Source organism: Pterocles gutturalis, unplaced genomic scaffold (genome assembly GCF_000699245.1).
Source record: "Pterocles gutturalis isolate BGI_N339 unplaced genomic scaffold, ASM69924v1 scaffold23325, whole genome shotgun sequence".
Classification (NCBI taxonomy): domain Eukaryota; kingdom Metazoa; phylum Chordata; class Aves; order Pterocliformes; family Pteroclidae; genus Pterocles; species Pterocles gutturalis.
Window position 1 is genome coordinate 477 of NW_010141459.1, and position 21,473 is coordinate 21,949.

The 21,473-nt window shown below is 38.6% G+C and overlaps 1 protein-coding gene across 1 annotated transcript; it reads left to right on the forward strand.

The window, feature by feature from the left end:
- Positions 1-2,435: 2,435 nt before the first annotated feature.
- On the forward strand, positions 2,436-19,503 carry POP1 (processing of precursor 1, ribonuclease P/MRP subunit (S. cerevisiae); the record flags this gene model as incomplete). The annotated part of the gene is made up of 14 exons (XM_010084043.1): positions 2,436-2,618; positions 3,460-3,635; positions 6,039-6,287; positions 6,856-6,943; positions 7,252-7,427; positions 8,019-8,269; positions 8,399-8,492; positions 9,266-9,377; positions 10,327-10,446; positions 14,094-14,209; positions 15,561-15,752; positions 16,647-16,801; positions 17,678-18,022; positions 18,826-19,503. Coding segments are annotated over 14 exons (2,921 nt in total), but the record flags the coding sequence as incomplete, so codon positions are not given.
- Between the last annotated feature and the right edge of the window lie 1,970 nt (positions 19,504-21,473).

The following is a 21,473-nucleotide window of genomic DNA, read 5'->3' on the forward strand; positions in this document are numbered from 1 at the left end:
TCCTGCCAACCTGTATGCCAGATGCTTTTTTCATCTGTTTCGACCTGCGTCCTGTATGCTTCAACTGGACTTTGATTTCCACATCCACACACCCCTTTCCCCCCATTTAATGTTTTTATTTTGTTACCTATATTGTTTCTGGAAAAAAACCAAAAGGCACATGTAAGAGCAGGGCCTGTTACTGTGAGGTCTTCAGAAGTTGACACATTGCATCTTTGTGGTTGAACAAAAAAACCGCTTAAGTGTCACTGTGTGTTTAGGTGACTGAAGGGTTCCTAAGCAGACAGAATGACATAGCAAATTGTGGTCAGCCCTGTCTGAAGATTTTTGGAATATCATTACAAGAGTGCTGCCAGATTAAACACATTTTTCTAACTTTATGTGTAGCAGGGAACTTCTAAGATAGCGTGGTTATGTTTTCCTGTCCTGTTGAATAGCATGCGGTTTCATCCATATAACATTCTTCGGTAGTGTTAGTGAGTATCGCAGTTTTATAGGGCTATCCTGTAGAAGCAGGAAAGAAAAAAGTCTAAATAGCAGTTGTGAAACTATGGATCTACATAGTATCTGAAATAATTTAATTTTTCTTTAGCTATTAAGTCAGTCACTGTCTTTTGAAACACTTTTACATCTTCCAATTAAAATAGTTGGTTCCTCCATTCTTAGGCTAACTTCATAGTGAAAGGGTGTTTTTGGGATATGAGTTAATTGCTGTCTGCTTACCTACCCTCCCACGATTGGCTTGGACTGAAGGTCTACACAGGTTTGCTGACTGAGACAGCATCCATCTCTCTCTCCCAGCCATTTCCTTCTCACTGTCACCTCACTGTCTGTCAGACAATGCTGCTCTCAGCCATGTGGAGAACCCAGATCAGGGAGTTATTCCACATAAAAACTAATTTCTGTTTCCACCCCAAATTATTTTTCATCTGAATTGCTGCAGTTCTACATGATGTGTGGTTGCATCGGGGCTGCAACAGCATTGCTGCTGAACAAAAAACTTCAGCTTCATGCTTATTTGAAATGAGAAAGGTTCCTTGACATTTTAAGTTCACATAAATTGAGGCTACTGGAGGTGAATCTGCTCCTGGATGTTTCTCATGCTGATTATAGCATTTTTGGGACAATGTGTTAGGCTTGTTTAAGAAGCTGATTAACCTGAAAACTGATTTTTTTTTTTTTTTTTAATCTCTTCCCCATTTCTCCTGATGCACAGGTTGATTTTCACTAGAGGAGCTCCCTGAACTATATGGCCCCATGTTCCTTCAGGGGCTCATTCTTGATGCAGTGAGTGGGGTGGTGGGAATGGCTGTCTTGGCCCTTTTTAGTCCAGTTGTCCAGTATGAGCTGTCGAAGAACCATATCTCAAGTTGCTCTAGAAATCCAAACCAAGATGTAACTAGAGAAGAGAAGGCTCCAGGGAGACCTTACAGCAGCCTTGCAGCACTGAAAGGGGGCTGCAGGAGAGATGGGGAGGGACTCTTCATCAGGGAGTGTGGTGATAGGTGAGGGGTAATGGTTTTAAGCTGAAAGAGGGCAGATTTAGATTAGATATTAGGAAGAAATTCTTTACTGTGAGGGTGGTGAGACACTGGAACAGGTTGCCCAGGGAAGTTGTGGATGCCCCATCCTTGGAGGGGTTCAAGGCCAGGCTGGATGAGGCTTTGAGCAACCTGGGCTAGTGGAGGGTGTCCGTGCCCATGGCAGGGGGTTGGAACTCGAGGTCCCTTCCAATCCAAACCATTCTGTGATTCTATGAATAAGTTGAATATAATCTAATCTTTAAACATGGTTTTGAAGGCCCTCTTAAACGTGAAGTGCTGTTAGGTGCTTATCACTCCTGAAAGGTATTTTGGTACCTTAGGAAGCTTACTGTAGGCTTTAGTTATTTAATTTCAATGTTTCAATGCCTGTACTAGAAAAGTAACTTGCTGCACCAACATACATGTATCATGCATACCTTATTTATTGATGTAACAGAAATACATGTCAGTGAGACAAGAATACATTTGCTTGTGAGAAAAAGGTTCAAGGGGCAAGGGGGAAAAATATTGACTTTGCTGGTTTGGTACTAAAACCTGACTAGACAATATTAAAAATCACTGTTGATGTTGTGTAGACTGATTTTAGTCAGGTCTTTCCTGTTGGGTCTGATAGAGTGTTGGAAGCAAAGCCTGGATTAGGTACCATTGTCAGAATGTGCAAAAGTTACTTAACCTACTGCAGGCTTGCTGCAGGACAGTGCAAGATATTTATTTCTTCCTATAAAAAATTAACATAATTTTTCTGGTTTCTGATGGCTTTTTCAGAGACATATATTAAATATAATAGGAGGAATGTGCAGTGCAACCTTGTGAGGAAAGACTGTGTATCGTTATCAGTTACTCAGACTGCTTTGCATTTCTGTTATGTCTTTTCATTTCTAAACCCTCCAGGAGATGTTCATTCTGAGCAGCAGTGTCAGCAGCAGAGATTTTTGAATCAGTCATCTGGGCCTTCTTACAGGAAAGACCAGTATTTTCCAAAAGGACAAAATAGAGGAGAGAGAGGCAGAGGAAAAGGAGGATGGCAAGGAGGACGCCAGAATGTTTCTGAGGAAATGCCGAAATACATAACAGGTTTGTATATAAGAAAAAGGTCATAATTTGTATGTTCGGGGCAACTTGCTGGTGATTAAATTTGCTGTCTTTGTTTTTGTGCAAGAGCAAAAATTAGACTTGATGCTATGTTCTTCTGTTTTACCAATTTTTCTCCGTAATACCAGAGTAGTTGTGTACTGGAATGAATGACCATCAGTTGTTCAATGAGTCCTTTCAGACTTCTGAGTTGAAAAGTTGCACTTACTTGTAGTGAGGGATATGCATTTTGGTTTCTGCTTGCCAGCAAAATGAGTACTAACAGTCATCTGCTTTTAATGTAGCCAGTGAAACTGCTTTTGCCCATGATGTGAGTTAAAGACTTTTCATCTAACAGAGCGGTTATTTTAGGAGAGCAGATTAGCTTTTCAAAATGTGGTGGTGCTCTGATAGTAGGTACACTTCCGTAAGCATAAAACAAGACCAACCTCTGGATTTTTTATTTGATCATTTATAAACAGTCTGTAATACGATTACTGCTTCCTTTTTTTTCTGTGCTGAAGTTTTTTTCATCTCTTGGAATACTGTCTGAAAAGATTGCTACTCTAAAAGAAGTACTTAATGCAAAGAGGATTTGTTGGTTATACCACAGCTTTCAGATTCATTCATGTTTAAGTATTTACTTAACCATATCTGTAAGTTTTAGAATATCTAAAGAATTGAAGTTTCTTCAGTAATAGTATACAGTATTTACTTTTGCCTCAAAAAGTCGTTAGACTGATGTACTAGGAATACTCTGCTGGAATTCGGTAATTTCTGTACAGTGTCCCCTTCTTTGATTTTTGCTGTTTATCGTGCTCTGATGCGATTCTTTTCATTTCAGTGTCTACCTTTGCTCAAGCTCGTGCTGCTGAGATCAATGCCATGTTGAAAGCAGTCACGCAAAAGTCTTCAAACTCTCTGGTTTTCCAGACTCTACCCAGGCACATGCGAAGGCGAGCTATGAGTCACAATATTAAACGCCTACCCAGGCGGCTCCAAGAGATTGCCAAGAAAGAGGTACAAGTGCATTTTGTAGTATTTCATAGGCTATATAGTGGGCATAGCTAATGCACAGTGTTTATTATGCACATTTATTAATGTTCAGACCTGAGCTTATCTGCAAAACTTCCCTGTGTACACAGGTTCTCAAATTTTGACTGTCGTTTCAATTTAAAATTCAGGAACACCTCAGTTTTAGATGGTAGCTCAAGTAGATCTCTCTAACCACTTGGCTTTATGATTATTGGTCATCTTGAAATAGAGTAGCAATGATAAAAGGGTCCACTGCAGGAGGGGTTGCATTGGTCCCAGGTGGCCCGGGAGTCCTCAGTAACGCCTGTCTGCCTTGCACCCCACCACAGTTGGTGGGGGTGGCCCTGCCAGATTCAAGCCAGCGTAGCCTGTTCATGACCAGCATGATGGTTCATGTGTTACAGCTCAAATGTGGGAGGTGCACTGGACTTGTTGGCAGGCTGTGTGCAGCTTAAGACTTGCTTATTGACTATTCCTGGTTGCTTATGAAACTCTCTCGTTTTGTGGCAGTATCTCAATGTTTATAGTCAGAGTGCTGTGGAGTTACTTGCTCCTTACCTACTGTGGCCTTCCTGTGTGTTTAAAAAAAATATTTTAAAATTTATTAAATGTGAAATTATCTCTCTAATGTTTGGCATTGATCACTTACCGTCTCTAGACGCTTCTTAAAGTGATCAAGTGAGTTTGCTTGGTGTTTTCTATGTATTACGGTTGACTGATTAACAGATCTCTTGCATTCTTTTTTTCCCTTGCATTGTCTTTTTTAAGTTTTTTGAGACCTTACCCCCTCCACCCTGAGTACCTGAACATGATTCAGGGATTATTTCGGGTACTTCCACACATGTTCTTAAGGGCTTGTTTTATTGGATCTTCATAACTTGTATCTCTTCTTTTACTGCTCTGGCTGGCATTCTTTTTGCTTTGTTAGACATGACAAGAGATGCAATCTGGCCTGTTTTCAGAGAACTGAAGAAAGAAGGCATGGGCTATTTTGCGAAGTTAGTTATGTGCTCTGTCCTTGTTAAATAATCTAGATTTCTTTAGTGTTTGTGCTTGGTTCTTTTGTGTCCTGCTTTAACTCCTTTCACATGATAGCCTTTCTAATTTCTCTCTGTACATGCTCACACTTACTCTCTCATCCTTGTTTCCATTCCTTGTATAATTCTTGGATTTTTGAGATTTTTTGATTGGTCCTTGGGCAGCTGTATTTCTTCTGCTATGTTTTGTCTCCCTGGGTCTTTTGGTGTAGTGTGTGTGTTTGCCCAAACTGTTTTGTTTCATGTTTTCTTGCGCCTTGTAATCTCCTGAGCTATTTCCTTTTGTAAAGGTTCTGGGTATTACTTTTCAGTGTTTGAAGTCTCCTTCTTCAAAGTTAATTGTTTCAATTCTGCTGCTTTTTCTTCCTTTTTCTTACATCCTTTATCATGACCGTTTTCATCCAAACATTTACCTGGATGACCTCTTATCTCTTCATAAGCTTGAAGACATACATTTTTCATCTACAGTATCGCACCCCTTTTTCTCTAATTGTCTTTCTGAACCAGTCAGTCACATACCATTGATCCAGTGGCTTGTATTGCCTACTCAGTGCTGAAATGATGGGTCTGATGGGAACGTATTTTATTTTTTTGTGCATTTCTATTTTGTTGTCATAGCTTGCTTCAGTGTTTTCCATGCTCCTGGCAGTGATCTTCTAGCATTGTCATTCCTTTGCTATTCTTACAGCCAGTGGTCTGTTGTTACCTTTTCCTTGGTGAGCTTACAAAGGACATCCTAAGAATTTTTTGGTGTGTCTTACAGTCTCTCTTCTTACACCTTCTCTTCACAAAAAGACACATCAAACATTGATTGAGAGAGTCAAGCCTTCCTCTCCAGCCATGCATTCACCCATAATAATTTAGACCTTGACTGGGTATTTATCGAGAATTTGGTCAAGATATCACCACAGTCCATCCTTTTTTGCTTCTACACATTGCAGAATCCTTAGGGCCCTATCTGGCAGTCTGAGAGTCTGCACTGCTTCTGTATGAGCGCAAATCTCCAAGTGTTTCTAATATCATGTTCATTTGTTCATGGGGATATATTGATGTTGGTCAAGAACTTCACACAGGAAGTAGCAGATCTTAGTGTTCACTGGTAAGTTTCTGAATGTGTGGGGATTTTGCTTTATCTGTGGGTTCCAGTCAAACCTTGATTCACTTGTGCAGATGGGGCTTACATATAAAGTTTCAAAGTGTTAGTTAGCCTTAGAAATTGTGGAGAACTAACATCAGAATAAAGTATAACTTAATGCTAGTCCTTCCTATATCCTTATATAGGTCAGCCTTTTTCTTCGACAGAATTTTGTCCTTTTGAAACTTACTTCAATATCCTCTCTTTTAAAAACAGGCAGAGAAAGCTGTACATCAGAAAAAAGAACAGTCAAAGACTAAATGCCGCAAAGCTAGAAGGCGCCACATAAATTTGGTAGCAGAGTTTAATCGCAGACAAAGAAAGAATATTTGGCTGGAAACACATATTTGGCATGCAAAGAGATTTCATATGGTAAAGAAGTGGGGATACTGTTTAGGAGATAGCCCTACAGAGAAGAGCTACAGGGCTTGTTATCGAGCCATGACAAAACACTGTCTTCTTCAGGTACCACATTTACATCTGTTTGTTTTGCCAAAGTGAAGTAATCAACTGTTCAGTTATAATGAATATTTCTGTCTCTTTGAAGTACTGTTGTGTCAGCTGTGAATAACTGCTAAGTATGAAATGAGTGATTTCCTAACTGTAATGAAGAGTGGTGAGTATCAGAGAAAACATGATTAACCTTTAGAATAATTTTATGGTAACTATGACTGAAATACTACATCTTCAGTCTTCTCAAGAGCTAAGAGATTCAGTGAATCCCTGCATCATCTTCCTGAGCAGGATGCTGTTGAAGACAGGAGCTTTGTTCCATGTCATAGAATCAGAATCATAGCATGGTTTTTGGTCTGCTGGTTTCAGAGGCAGGTTGGCCCTCAAATGAGAAATACCTGACAGCTCTCCTGTAACTAGCAATTTTAAGTTCAAAAAGAAAACTCATTTCTCTTTGACACAAATTTCAGTGAATGAAAACTTACTACTTCAGTGGAAATTATGAAGCTCTATCTGATGCTTCCTTGCCAGGCTCACTTTCAAGAATTATTCTCACTTTACTACCATCTTGTTGTTTCAGGACTTATCTTATTATTGTTGCCTGGAGTTGACTGGTAAAGAGAATGAGCTTCTGAAGCAACTTGCTCGAATATGTAGCCTTGACACAGGTAAAATTTATGTAGTTCAAAATAAAGATTCTGAGTAGACTAAAGGATGACTCATCCTTTTCCTTTTTTAATATCTTGCTAATCTCAGTAGTAGTCACAGAGCTGATACTGACTTGTGATTTTGTTTGAAAAACATAATTAAAGTGTCTCGTACTAGGACTAGATGGTTCTTATTTTCAGTTGCTTTTTTATTAACTAATTGTGATACATGTTCTTTCTTTGATTCTGTTCCAGTAGCCAGACTGAATTTCATTTTTTTCTTTTTAAACAACATTATTTTGGTTTTCAGTAAGTGTCTTCTTCTTTAGGATTAACATTTGAAGAGGCTTATTGTCTGTCTGGAAGATTCGAGGGTTCCCTGAATCTTTACCAAGCAGATCGCTATCCTGAGGGTATGCTTGGTCCTGTTACATTTATTTGGAAACCCAGGGATGGGTCTGAAAACAGACAGCTGTGGATCTGGATGCATCCAGCTCTCAAACAGGTATTTTTTTTCTTTATAGTTGAACTCTGATTTCTTATGCATTGTACATTTTTAGTGCTGAATATACCTTCTGAAAGGTGTAGAAGAGCTGGATATATAGTACATGGCTTTAGGAATTGAAAGTTGGAAAACTGTTTTCACTCTAACAATATTTATGTTCTGCAACTTGTTTTTATAAAGCTTGTACAGAAAGTGCCTGCCTCTGAGGGGTTTTTTTGTGTTTGAGCTTGAAACAAGGATACAGGGTACATTTGCGATATGGTGTTTCTTGATTCACTTCCTTCCCACTGGCACCCCCACCAGGCAAAGTTTGGTCTCATCACAGATAATCATAATTCGATACTTAGAAAAAATTTAAAAGTACAATTTTGCACACTGGAAATTTTTCTTATGTTAATTTGAGTGAGAATAAATTCTTAGCAGCTTTCAGTATTACTTTCAGCTCTTGATAGTAAACCCTGGACTTCAGCGGAATGAGGTTTGTTCCCTTAAATCCATATAGGAAAATAAAATAGTAGAGTGTAGTTCTTAAAACTGTATATTGCGATACACTGCTTATCATCCTAATCCAAACTTTTAATTTCTGTTAAGGACATACTGAGAGAGCTGAAAGCAATTTTTCAGTGTTCAGAGCCTGAAGAAATCTGTATTCCTGAGCCTATTACAACATCAATTCAAGAGGAAAAACAAATGGATGTTGTTCTGAGCCTTGTCAAGAAAAGAAAGAAGGAGGACAAAGAAGGAGAAAAAGCTGTGCCAGTGAAAAAAATAATTGGTGATGGTACTAGAGATCCATTCCAGTCCTACTCTTGGATCTCACAGTCTACTGGCATTGTGATCAGGTTTGTCTGTAATAGAGTCACAAACTCTGACCCCTAACCAGTTAATAACGCTGAATTCTGGCTTAATGGTACTGACGAAAAAAATTGTTGTACAATTGTACATTCACCTGAAATTTTCCTCTGTTGTAGTGATAGAACTATGGAGATTCTCAGATATCGGCTGATTGGCCCGTTATCACACTCCGTCCTTACAGAGACCTTGAAAGTTGCTTCTCTCCAAACAGTAAGGAAATTGGCAGTTTGGATATTAATGTCATTTTAAGCTTGTTTTTGCTAGAAGGAGTTGTAAACTGTCTAGCCTTACTTATTCTAAAGGCTAACTTATGTATATCTACTGCGTTACCTTGTCTATATTGAGCCTCTGGGTAATGCTATCCCGGGAAGAACTCCCATCTGCATTTTAAGTGGGGGTAGGAAGAAGATAGCAATGGTTCTGTTGAGTGGGCTATGCAGTTTCTGCTGTAGTGATGTATTGTGCTGAGAGGTCCAGGATAATTCATATTTTGACAAACCATAGATCACATTTATTGAGCAGTGAGCTAGAGCACCTAGAGCTAAAGGGCAAGACATGTAAGGCATAGAAAAGTTTTGTGTTTTTGATCAAATACACAATTTCTCCAGGATTTAGTATTTTGTCCACCCTTTGGCACAGAGCATCACTGTGGTTTTAATGTGGGTTTTTTTGTTGTCTCTTGCAGCAAACATGATGAGGCCATTAAACTTTTGGCTTTCTGTAAGAAATAATTAATGACAGAATTAGGAAGCATTGTGGATTGCTTTGTTTATTTTTGAAACACAAGTTAAACTGAACAGCTTATTGGGGATTACTCAAAGGTGGAGAGTATAGGAGTAGACTGCATCAGGAAAAAATGATTTTGGTTTGAAACTTGAAGAGGAAGAAAGCAACCATAGTGACTAAGGCAAACTGAGAGTGAATTCATACTGATAGAAAATATGAATAACCACTTGAGTTTAATTAGATGGGTTGTTTTCCAGGAGATGGCGGATTCAGAGACAGAACTGAATAACTGGTGGGTAGAAAACTGCAAGGACTCTGAAAAAGTGTCTCTTCATCAACGTCAAAGTGCTATCTTTGAGCTGTTAGAAGGTATTTGGACATATGGGTGCTATGGGAGGAAGGGGAGGCTGTTAAACTCTAGTGGTCATAACTAGCATGCCAGTAAGTTGACTTCAGTTTGGAAATGCTTATTTTTTCCTCGATCAAGAGAGTGATGCCATTGAGCATGTGCATAGGTAATTACCATGGCATGTCAAAGATTTGAGAAATGTTGTATTGACTTTTTAAGGGAATTTTCATCCTCTGTGTAGTCCAAACTCTTAATACGTAAACTGAATCTTGTTTCTTATCTTCATGAACTTGGAGACATGCACTCTCACTCTCTTCCCCAGTACACACCAAATTAAGGCAGGAAGTTGTATAGTAAGTATCTCCACAGATAAAATGGTAGGCTCCTACCCAAAGTTAAAGTATTATAACTTGCTTTATTTATTTTTGTTTCTAATGAGTAGTTGTATATTTGTCTGAGTTGTGAAGTATCATAAAGTTAACAACATCTGCTCGTGTTCTAGCACTGAAGCAGGTAAGGAACTGTCTTGGGTAGATCTCACACTATAGTCGAGCTATCCAAGGTGAGGCAGTTAAGCAGAGGTGAGGTAAAATTTTAAAAAAACATTTTTAAATTTCCTTTCTCTGGAAAACAAGTATAAACCAAAGGTTGTGTGTTCTTTCAAAAGATGTGCCAAATGCAAAGGATGAATTGAATCTCTAAGTTGTGAGAGTGACCTCATTTCTATGCTAAGCGTGAATGTGATTGAAAACTAAGTCTCACACTTCTGTTGCTGTCTTTTGTTATTGGACATTTAACCAAGAGTTGGTGAGTTTTCAAAACATGCTAAATTTAGTACTCTAGGTGAGTTCTGTGGCTTACAGTGATGTCGCATCCCTGCAGGCAAAAAATGCACAAAATAGTAGTGCAGAAAAAGATCACAACTTAATTGGTGGTTTCATGGCAGTGTTCATCTGTGTATTTTCAAAGGGATAAGTTCGCCATCAGAAATGCCACCGGGTACAATACTGGGCCTCACTGTTGGAGATCCTCGAGTCAACTTGCCAAAAAAGAAGACAAAAGCCATTCCAGACTTTGAAAAATACCAAGGTAAAATGCCTTGCTTATATTGTGCTTCTCCTGGAACTACCACAGGGAAGAGATTCAGTTTCTCTCTACACTTTCATTTTCATTTGTCATCTTCTGCTGATTGTCTCTTGCTGTTTTCCTCCAGCATTTGATTTCAGAATGTTTCCTTCCCCTTTACACAGCCCCTGACAGAATAGAAACAGCTTGAAATTTGCATAGGTTTTAGAACAGGAATTGTGAGGGAGGGTCATGCACCAAAGCTGGTCTTGTGCTCAGTGGAAGCCTCTGTCTGACCATACAGATGATCCAGGTTCGAATCCTGGCAAGGCCAACCAGGTGCTAAAAGCTACTTAGTAAGTTTCTGATTGATGGTTAGTCTTCCTGAAGCTGTTTATCTCCCCAAGAAGTTACCTTCTGTTTCTGGATTATAGTCCTACGGTGATTAAAGTTGCAATTCCACTGAAAAAGAAAAAAATTACTGTTGCAAGAGTAGCATTTCAGATGGCCAAGATGCTGGTTATGTTAAAAAAATCAGAGATGCATGTGTGACTTCTGAAACTTTCATTTCAGTGCTGACTTACACAACATTTCAGTCCAAAACTCAAATTCAGTTGGATTTTAATGCCCTTGAAAAATGTGCAAGAGCATATACAGCACCCAATGGGGTTTGCATATAGGGCTGTGTAGGCATTTCCAGTTAGGTGGACTGGACACAGACTGCCTTGCCTAATATGAGAAACATAATAGCCAGCTAGCAAACAGTAGCAAATAGGACAAGTTGAAGGTTCCAGAGTCTTGAAAATACTTTAATTCCTTGGTGGTGTGTTTGCAGGATGCTAGAATAATTTAGCCTTACCTCTCACTTAAATCAGGTTGAACACCTGTTTTAATTACTGTCTTTTAGCTCTCTGCACAACTTTGCTGTTAGGATTTTCTTACATCCTCGTATTCTACCCTCTGTACATAGAACAGTCTTTCTCCTGTTAATTAGCTCTGCTCAGCTAACTTTCTCATCATTAACATTCCTGTTGGAAATGCTGCAGCATACATGACCTCTACTTTGATTCCTTAAAAGATATACAGCACTTGTTTACAGATACTGGTTTGAGCTGGTGAAGGAATTAGCAACTACAAGAAGTAATTCGTCCCCCTTCATTCTGATTGTCATGTCTGTGAAGATGTTTTCAAGAAGGCAAGATCAGCAGAAGGCATCTAGGCATTGGAAATGTCTCATAGTAGTTTCTCCCCCACTGCCAGAGCTGATTGTCCCTCAGGTAGGAGGGCCATGGTAAAGAGGTAGTGATGTAAGAGATAGGGAGTCAAGAGGAAGAAAATACTTATGCCTTTTTTCCTTCAGCTGGCTAGAAATGGCTATCTTCTACTTGGGGTTATCCTTCACTTGCAAAAAATCTTCTAAAATTCAGAAATGGAACAAAATCTTCTTCTATCTGCCTGTATTGTCTAAGCACCAACCACTGACACCAGCAGAAGTAGATGATGTGCTGATTGTTGTTGTGTGCTTAGTAATACAACTCCCTGTTTCCTATACTAGCACTAGTATCTTCCAGTATCATCAGCAACTTACTTATCAGTAGGGTTATTTCCCCAGCCATCTTAAAATGTGGACTGAAGAAAAGAGGAGAGAGGTAAGAAATAAAAAGAACTGGTTTGAGGATTTGGGATTATGATATGAATTGTAGTATGCTTAGTAGAGAGATGAAATTCTCCAAGTTTGATGGGGATCAAGAAGAAAGAATGTACCAAGTTAGAGAAGGAAATTTTAGTGTAGTGAGGAGGATATTGGAGAAACTGGTTATGGGAAGAGACTGACTTAAAAGGGCTTTCTAAAGTAGAAAAAAATAATTTATGCCATAATAGAATATAGGAATTGTAAAGAAGCCCAAGAATATGACAAGGATAGACTGCCTGAACTGCGGTAGTAGAAAGAAGTGGTAAAAAAAAATTCAGAGAAAGTTACAGTGAATAATTTGCAGTTGAAGGAACTAGAACATGTTTAAATAGTTTAACATAAAGAGAATCTGGTGTTCATGGATGCTTTACAGAAGATGGAAGAGTCACTTTCCTTACCTTATGTTTGCTCATAATTATGTGCTCTTCGCCTTGGTTATCTGTAAGAGTCAGGAAGGAATTCCCCACCACCACTACACGCAGTTTTGTTGCTGTCTTTTTCTCCTCCCTTTGAGGGAGTGATATTTGCACCTCCAGACAGAATGTGCTTTGCCTCTAGGGGTACTGAGCTCTTTTAGGTTCCTCGTCAGGTTTCTGTCCTTAATTGTTGGTCTGAGAAGGAACTCTGGCTTAATCAGCAGGGAATTGTCAAGGATTTCCTTGAAGGAATGCCACCCTAATCTGATAATTTCTTTAGTATTTCTACCTCTCATGTAAGTGTAACTCATCAGCAAGAATCCATAGCAAGTATCAGCTTAATAACACCATCAAACTGTCAGGAGTGTTTAATATGGTATTAATATTATCTTTTAATATAATTCATATTTAATATTGTATCATTGTTTAATATGGTATTTAATATTTCTTTTGAAGGATTTGCAAGTCTTAGTAATAGGGACATGGTAAGAGTTATAGATTTTTAAATAAATAACTGTTGCAGTTATGTTTGGCAGTATGTATTTTATTGTTAGTACCCCTGAATAATCTGTATCTTCTGTGCTCAAAGTCTTTGTCAACATTAACTGGAAAAATTAGCTGAATCTTCTTTTGAAAGACTAAGTGATTTGAAAAAATAAACCCAACACATTATGTTCCTTTAATATGTTAAGACCTTGTAGATAACAAAATGAGCAGCAGTCCCTGTAAATTTTAATCACAGAACTATTAACAGGTTCATTGTATTGTTTATTGGTAAGAATTATTTTACGTAAAATATGGATCAGCACACATTACATACTGTACACTGAAGGCTTTGAATCCATAGATCACTAAAGGTAGGTATACTTTTTTCTCTCATTTGGTTAGATTGCAGAGCTGAAGAAGGATAGGCTATTGAGTACCTCTGTGATAAGTTTTAAAGCTAGAAGTGTTTTATGTCTTCAGTAATGCACACAACTGCTGGTCTGTGTGGATGTAAGCAAAGAATAGTCCCTTCCTTGAAGTGCAGAGCTTGAAAAGATCCAGAGCAATAAGCTAGTGCTAAATAAGTAGTTGCATGCTAGACGTATTCATAAAAATATTTACTGTATGTACATTTCTTAAAGGTCATCCTTGCTTCTCTTCCAGGTTTACTTAGGCAGACTTATTTCAGGCTTTGTAGTGTTGCTCTTTCTGATTTTTACCAAACCTGTTGAGCTTCACGCTCTGCCTGAAAGGTCAGATTCCAGAATATTAAAGGTGGCATGCTAAAGATGTAACTCGCATTGCCAAAGGTGATGTCATTTGTAATAAGAAATCCCTGTTTGTAAACGAATGCCAGATAAATGTTTCTAAAACTAACAGTTTATTTCATATTTTGTCTTTGGAAAAACATGTGATAGTAAGATATTACAGAAGCAGTGATGCTTGTTAAGCTTTTAATAGTCTGTGTCCTTAGTTGTCTGCTCATTGTGCTTGTGATAGTGGAGTACTTTTGGTAATTTGGTACTTAAGCCACAAAAATTGTTTGCATTTTGTTTGAAGATTCTCTTCTTTTGTAGATAATGATAAAGTTAGGCAACTGTACCTGGAGGGTGTACCTGTAGACTGTGCTCACAGCTTTATCTGGGACCGGGACATCTGTAAGAACGTCACTGAAAATAAAATCTCAGAGCAGGTAACTAAGAAGGTGGATTGCCATGGAGAAAATGGCTAATGGTCCACAGAGCCCAGAGGGCAAGACTCTTGAAACTTGTATAAATCCAAGAGCAGTAGTTTCCTAATGTCATAGTATCCTGCTGCTGAATGGAAGTGTTTGTTTTGTAGCCTTTGTGTAATGTTCTTGCACAACCATTGTTCACAGTTCAATTAAAAGAAAGCTTTATTGGATTGTCTACATGACTAAATAGTTGTAGGTTTATTGATCAGAAGGGTTTGGAATTAGATTTTCCTACATCACCTTGACTCCTGTGCAGCAGATAAAAGGAGTGAAGTGGCACAGAGAGACTCTGGCCATTCACTCCTCAGTCATAGCCAGGGTGATTTTCTTGACAAAAGAATTGTGGAAGTTGGAAGGAAGTAAATCCCTCTGGTTCTGAACTGCAGCACACTGTGTTGTGGATGTTCCAGGCAATAGCTGTGATTTGCAGACAGCTTTAAATGTGCTCTTACAGTTTTGAAGTCTCCTATCTTGAGATTTCCATTGGCAATGCAGGAGCAAGCCATAAAATGCATGGGTAAAAAGGTGATTTAGTCACAAGAAGTGATAAACTTTCAGCACTGTTGTAATCAAAAAGAGAAAATATTTGTATGGCAGAAACATCTCTCTAAGTATTCTCTTTATGAAAAGCAGTTTTCTGCTCTTTCAAACTGGCTGCTATAGTGTATAAAAATACGACACTAGTGTGTAACAGTCATCAGCACAATCTTTTTGTAGATGGCAGTGTTCTTCATGCTGTCATGAAATGTAATGTGTACAGTTATAAAACAGCTGATGCAGAAGGGACATGTAAAGAAGCAATCTGATTGTCTGTTTTTTTTTAAAAATGTGTTCTTAATGTGGTATAATGAAATACAGCAACTGGTGATTGACAAAGCCTTAGTGCCAGTGTGCTTTATGTGAAACTGTTTTGTGACCAAATGTTCTTCCCATCTCCCTGGATGTAGTTCAGATTTGCTCTGTGTATTGACAGACTGTCTGAAAGCACCTGTTCTGTCTAGTCTTGTGCACAAATCTATGAATTTCAAGTTGCAATACTTGTTTTTCCCTCCTTTGTGCTGTACATTTTTGCTGAGTTTCAGTACCTACCCTCCATCAAGGTCTATGGAAGTAAGAAGGGGAGAAAAAGGGTGATTAATATTTTTTCTAAAAATATTTTTCATGCTTTAATGAAGGTCGGTTCAAATGTGTAGCATATTACTAGTATATTTTTTCTAGTTATAAGCTCCCCTCCTCTCTGTATCTTGGAAGAGTATCTGGAGGAGGGAAAATGGTTACTAACGTATGAGAAATGTCTCCTCCTTTTCAGGATTTAAACCATATGAGAGCTCAATTACTGGTACCTGGATCACACCTTGATTTGGGTCCTTGTGAATCTAAGATTCCCATACTGTTGGTGCAGCAGCCAGGGAAAGTGGCTGGAGAAGATCGACCAGGATGGGGGAGTGGCTGGGATATCTATCTCCCAAAAGGCTGGGGCATGGCTTTCTGGATTCCTTTTGTAAGTGACTTTCATTGCAAATTACAAGTAAATATGACAAATTATGTAATTTGATTCAAAATAATCAATTTTAGAGAGTATACTTTGCATTGTCTAACCAATTCACAATTACAGGATCAAAATCCCACTTGAAAAAGAGGGTGTATGAACTGGTTGATGACAGAGGCTTGGTCTTAAAATCTTGAAAATAAACAACAGCTTTACATATCTTGTGTAACTGTGCCGACATGGCAGTCTAAAGCAGGAAATCAGAGTGGGGAGTAAGGAGAGAAAGCTGATGCTATAGATCTTTGGTTTAGTGTTTCTAAGGGCATATGTCTCTAAAGAGAAATCATTTTGTGCCTGCTGCTAATCTGTTTCAAGCTTGGCTTTCTCCACCACTCTGCCAACAAATTGGTTGCCTCTGATTTGGGAGAGAGCTTGAAACACAAAATTTGAATTAAGCCTGAATACTCATCTGATGCTGTTTGAGTATCCTGCTTTGAGTGTTTAGATGGCAATTTTAATGTCTTTCTGCAGTTAAATTTATGCTTTTGAATGTGCAGGGGGATTAATTGCAGTAATACCTATTGTACAGTTAAAATAAATTGGGCAGTGACTTTGTCGAAATACTATAACATTCCTGACAATGTACAAGATCAGAACCTGTGAAATTCTCTTCAGTTTTTTTGACAGTTTTTCAGAATTAAATTTAAACAGCATGACTAACATTTTTGTTGAAATGAGCATCTAGAACTGTGAAAACCATACTTAAGTTTATTTTTTTTGAACGCTAAAGTGATAGACTTTCCATTTTCTAAGGCAGTGGCTTCTGGAGCATTAATGTTTTGTTTCAGTTAGGAACCCAGAATGAGTACAAACATAGCTTTTTTTGGGTTTTGGTTTTTATAACAGATATATCGAGGTGTACGAGTTGGTGGCTTGCAAGAAGCTTTAAAGCATTCTGAATATCAAAGAACACCTCACACTCCAAATGATTTCCCAGACTGCCAGGCGGGAATACAGTTTGCCAAAGAACTGGAAACCAGTCTTCTTGAAAAATTCAAACGGTAATATTAACTTCAAAATTGATTGCAAAAATTAAAAGAAAAGAATGCTTCTTAAGGTATTCCCATAATTATGTGTTGTTGTGTTCATTTACACTTGGACTTCATTAAGATCTTTCACTAGTGTTTTAAATCCTAGTATTATAAAAAAGAGAAGAATTCTAGATGTATTAAACAGAAAAGCTCTGCTAAACAGGGCATATAAATTAACTGAAACCTTCTGTTCCCAGAGAAAGACTCAGTTATAAGCCTGTGACAAGGCTGCATAACAATAAAATGAGCAAAGCTGTTTTAAGCTCCCTTAGCAGCATATGAGGGAGGAGGTAGGAGAAGGCAAAGGCAGAATATCAAAGTATGTACTAAGTGTTAAAGAATAAAGTGAATGAACAGGTATATTGTAGTGTCCACTTTTTAAATACCAGGTATTCTGAAGTGTGCCTTCATTTTCATCTCAGTAAACACAGAACTCTTAACTATCAGTATGGAGTAGCTGTAAGTGTCCTCTGCACCAACTGGTGTTGGTTCCCCTTCCAGCTAGGAGGGGGAAATAGGAGTTTAGAGGAAAAGGTGGTGGTATCGGTCACAGTAGATAGAAATATCAGCATGGCTGAAAGGATATGCTGGTCAGAAATACAGCAGGGTATATGCTTTGAAATATGTATGCAATATTTTAAAATGTATATGCAAATATAGATTTAAAATTCTTGCTCAGTGAGATTACAAAGGAATGCACAGTTAACTTTCTGTTCTAAATACTTGATTTTGAAAACAGAAAAAATCATTAGACCAGCAGAACAAAGTAGACAGCCTTTTCAAGTACTAGAGACTGAATGGGGGCCCAGGAAACGAATATTCTTACCTACTTGATTTATCATTTAGACGTCCACCTGCAAAAAGGGCAAATTATGTCAAGCTGGGCACTCTGTCCCCTTTCATCTGTCCTTGGGGACAGCTGACGAAGAACTGGGAAGGAAGAATGAAAGCTTCAGGAGAATTTGTACATCCTTCTTCCCCACACCCTGAACACTGTGCAACTGAAGGGCATAGCTTTTGTGACTCCAAAGCAGAAGTGGTCAAAGAAGCTTCCCCTGAGACTGGTGAGGAAGAGGAGACCATGGAAATAACAAGCTCTGACGGTGTCTTAAAGACAGAGGATGTTACAGGCACCCAAGACTTTGGTGAGAGAGATCAAACAATGACAACAAGTGACTTTATTGTTCTCAGGTATGTCAAAATGATACATCCATGTGGGGTGTTAATTCTTTATTGGGAATTATTAAATTGGGAAAAGGAGGAGCTTAGCCTTGATTATTGAGATGAAAGAATTATTTGAGCCAAATACAGTGAAGAGGTTAAATAGTTTTGTCATGGATCAGAATTTGCTGTTGAGTGGAATTCCTTCTTCTGCTCTTCCCCAGCAAACTTGGTTACTAGCTGAAGTAAATTTCTTAAATGATCTTATAAGTTAACACCCTTGAGTTTAGTGTGTTCTTGGAGTTGGCATATTCTGTCTGCTTCCTGGTGGATGAAGCTTTTAGAGGCTCATATTTGTGATTTTAAAACTGTTCCTGTGTAAATCAGCTTGAATTCTCTTTTCTAATACATAATCACAGGTGGTTCATCTATAAAGAAAATAGAGATTCCCTTGCATTCTAATACAACACATGAGGGCAGCAACAGTGTTTGGAGAGTGCAGGTCTTTCATTTTTATGTAGTTATCAGGGGAAGAAACCATTGGCAGTTCTGCACTGCATGAATGTCACTGAAGGTTTTAGAGCATTTGTGATTTAACAATTTTGGGGGGTTTTAACAAGTAATGTTTCATTCTGAAGAAATTAGCCTCACACGAGTTCCACACACCCGTATTCTTTTTGTGCTCAGGCTGGTACAAGTACCAGCTTGGAAAGTTACAGAAAGCCCCATGGCTTTTTTAAATCATGCTCTTGAAAATATGCAGGGCGCTGAATTTCTGTTGTGCTACTTGTTAATAACTATCCTTGTTGTTTATTTTTTAAATTTTTTAATAGGAGCGAGAAAATACTAATGCAGTTATCAGCCTGGTGCTATCCCACTGCTGGAAAAGATAGGCGAATTCGCCTTATTTCTCGACTGGGGCAGAAGGAAATGACTGAAGATGTCTTTTTGCCAATCTTGATGAGCTATCCAAGGGCTCTCGTGTGGGTCAACTTGTCTCTCTTGAGAAAGGGGAACCCTGAATTACATGCCATGATCTGCATCCCAACAGAAGATGACTTGCTGCATCTAAGCAGAGACAAACTCTTCTGTGGTCCTCAAGAACCCAAACATTGTGACATATTCAAGTACAAGGTAAGGAAACTAAAAGAGGAGAAGAAGAAGAAGAAGAAAAAGGATAACACAAAGACTCTAGAAAGTGACCCTCTGAGTATTCCAGATAAAGAAACAACTGAGGAGCATGAAGACCTCATTCTTGGTCTTTGGTCAGATGTTCTCCCAGATGTTACTTCCCACTGTTCCAGAACTCTCTTGGGTTATGTCACTAGAGGGGATTTTTCACTGGCTGCAGGCTGTGGAGAAGCACTGGGTTTTGTTAGCTTGACAGGGTTGCTTTATATGTTGCACAACCAACCAGCAGATAAAAAAGGGCTCGTTTTGTTAAGAACTCCAGCGTCTTTACAGTACAGATTTGCAAGACTTAATATTGAGGTTTAAGTATCATTGCAATGCAGTAGAATGCCAAAAATACCAAAGAATGTCTGTTTTGTCTTCTGTGGCCTTTCTGATATGTCTCCAATTTGAGGTGATTCTGAGCCCCAACACCGTCTTGAGGATTATGAAATTATTAAAAAGCTTTGTAGCATTATTCATGAAAACAGCTAATGCATAAACAGACCTAGTATTACTTTTGATGTCTGCATTGCTAAGGAGTTGTAACAGTAGTGCATCCATAATCATCATCATCTTTATCTCTAAAAAACCACATTGTTCCTTTTTCACCTCAGAGCAGTGGATGCTATAAAAACACACAGAAAATCGTTATTTTCCTTTTAGAAATCTTTTGTTCAGTTGGATTGTAACTTTCCGCTGCATTCTCACATGTAACTGCATGCAGCCTGGACCAGTGTATATAGCAAATGGCTTAATAGATAATGGTTAATAATAGGGGATATTTTGGTTCCTTAAAAAATTAGATAATTTTTGTATGGAATATGCTAGAATTGAAAATTTCTTCATGTAACAGTATGGTTAGTGAATGTTGTTCAAACAGTCATAAAACTTGTAAAAACTCTGCAGGGGTGAGGAGAGAAAGGTGTTTTGATTTGACTGGGGCCAGGTGGGTTGGTTGGTTGGTTTTGGTGTTTTGGGACTTTTTTAATGGTAGCCTTAGGCTTCTAACCGTTCTTGAGTTAAGCTGCTTGAAAACGAGTTTACAATAATACACTGTAGTTTAGTAACAGCATGATACAAATAAATGCCAGTTGGTAAAATTACCCTGAAACGATCATGTACAAATAAAAATGTAATCTATCCATGTTTCAGGATTCTACTGACTGAGCTTGATGCTTAAAGAAATTAAATATGGATCAGTTAATGACTCTGTCTTTCCAAGTATAGGTCTGCAAATTAATTCCCTCATTCACTGTTTTGTTTGAAAAGTCCTGGACAAATAGATTAATGTTGGTTGGAGCTGTTTGTTGGAGGAAGGATTTAGAGTACTTTACCCCAACAGTTATTAAATTATAGGGCCCTTGTTGGATTAAATATGGCACACACGTGGGGAAGGGGGAGAACATCTCTGATCTCAAGGAAAGTATGGGAAGTGGAGCTGGGTGGGTTTTATTTTTTTAAAGTCTTCAGAAGACCAACATCAGAATTGTGCGTAGGATGGAGTTGCAGCAGCATGTGGGATGGGAAGATGCAGCCTCCAGCACAGCTTGGACTGCAGCTCCGCGAGAAATGATGCCTAATGGCTGCAGCATCACTCACCTTCAGTGCACCTGATGAAGCAATCATTGTCCCAGGAAGGTGCTGAGAACATCTGCGCAAAAGCCGGCAGATGGCCCCAGAGGAAAAATCTTGGTGCTGTGCAGGGCTGGGGTTCACACGCTCCTCTTAGTGTGGCTGCGAGCGCTGCAGCCTGTAGGTGTGTGTGAATAAGGAGCCCCTTAAATGTTACAGCCTGGCTGCTCTGATCAGGTTCGCTTGTGGTAATAATCCTGGATTTAATGAACCTTTTGATTTGTGACCCCAATTGAAATATTTGTAGGATGAGAGTTTTCAGAGCTGTGCTTCATGAGAAGAAGGGAGGGGCTGATGTTCATATTGCTTTTTCCCCCTTTCCCTCTCATCATAGTAGGTACATGTTTTCTTGCCTCACTAGACCTGGCTTGTATGTGAGAAAGAAAGAGGAGAAGCCCCCCACCCAAGCTATCATTTTTTCTTTTCTGCATGTAGATCTTTTGTTCACTGAATCTTTCCCAGGTTTTTATTTTTTTAAAAAACATCTGGAGTCTTTTTTCTTTTCCTCCTCCTGGTAATTTCTGCCAGGTTTTCATTTTGACACTTCCTGTTACTTTTCTTTGATTTCTCTTCTCTATTTCTGATTTATGATCCTTTTCTTTGGTGAGCCAATGAACAGAAACTGGAATCCAAGTGCATCCTGTTCTGTATATCTTGTAATATTGTTACACAGTTG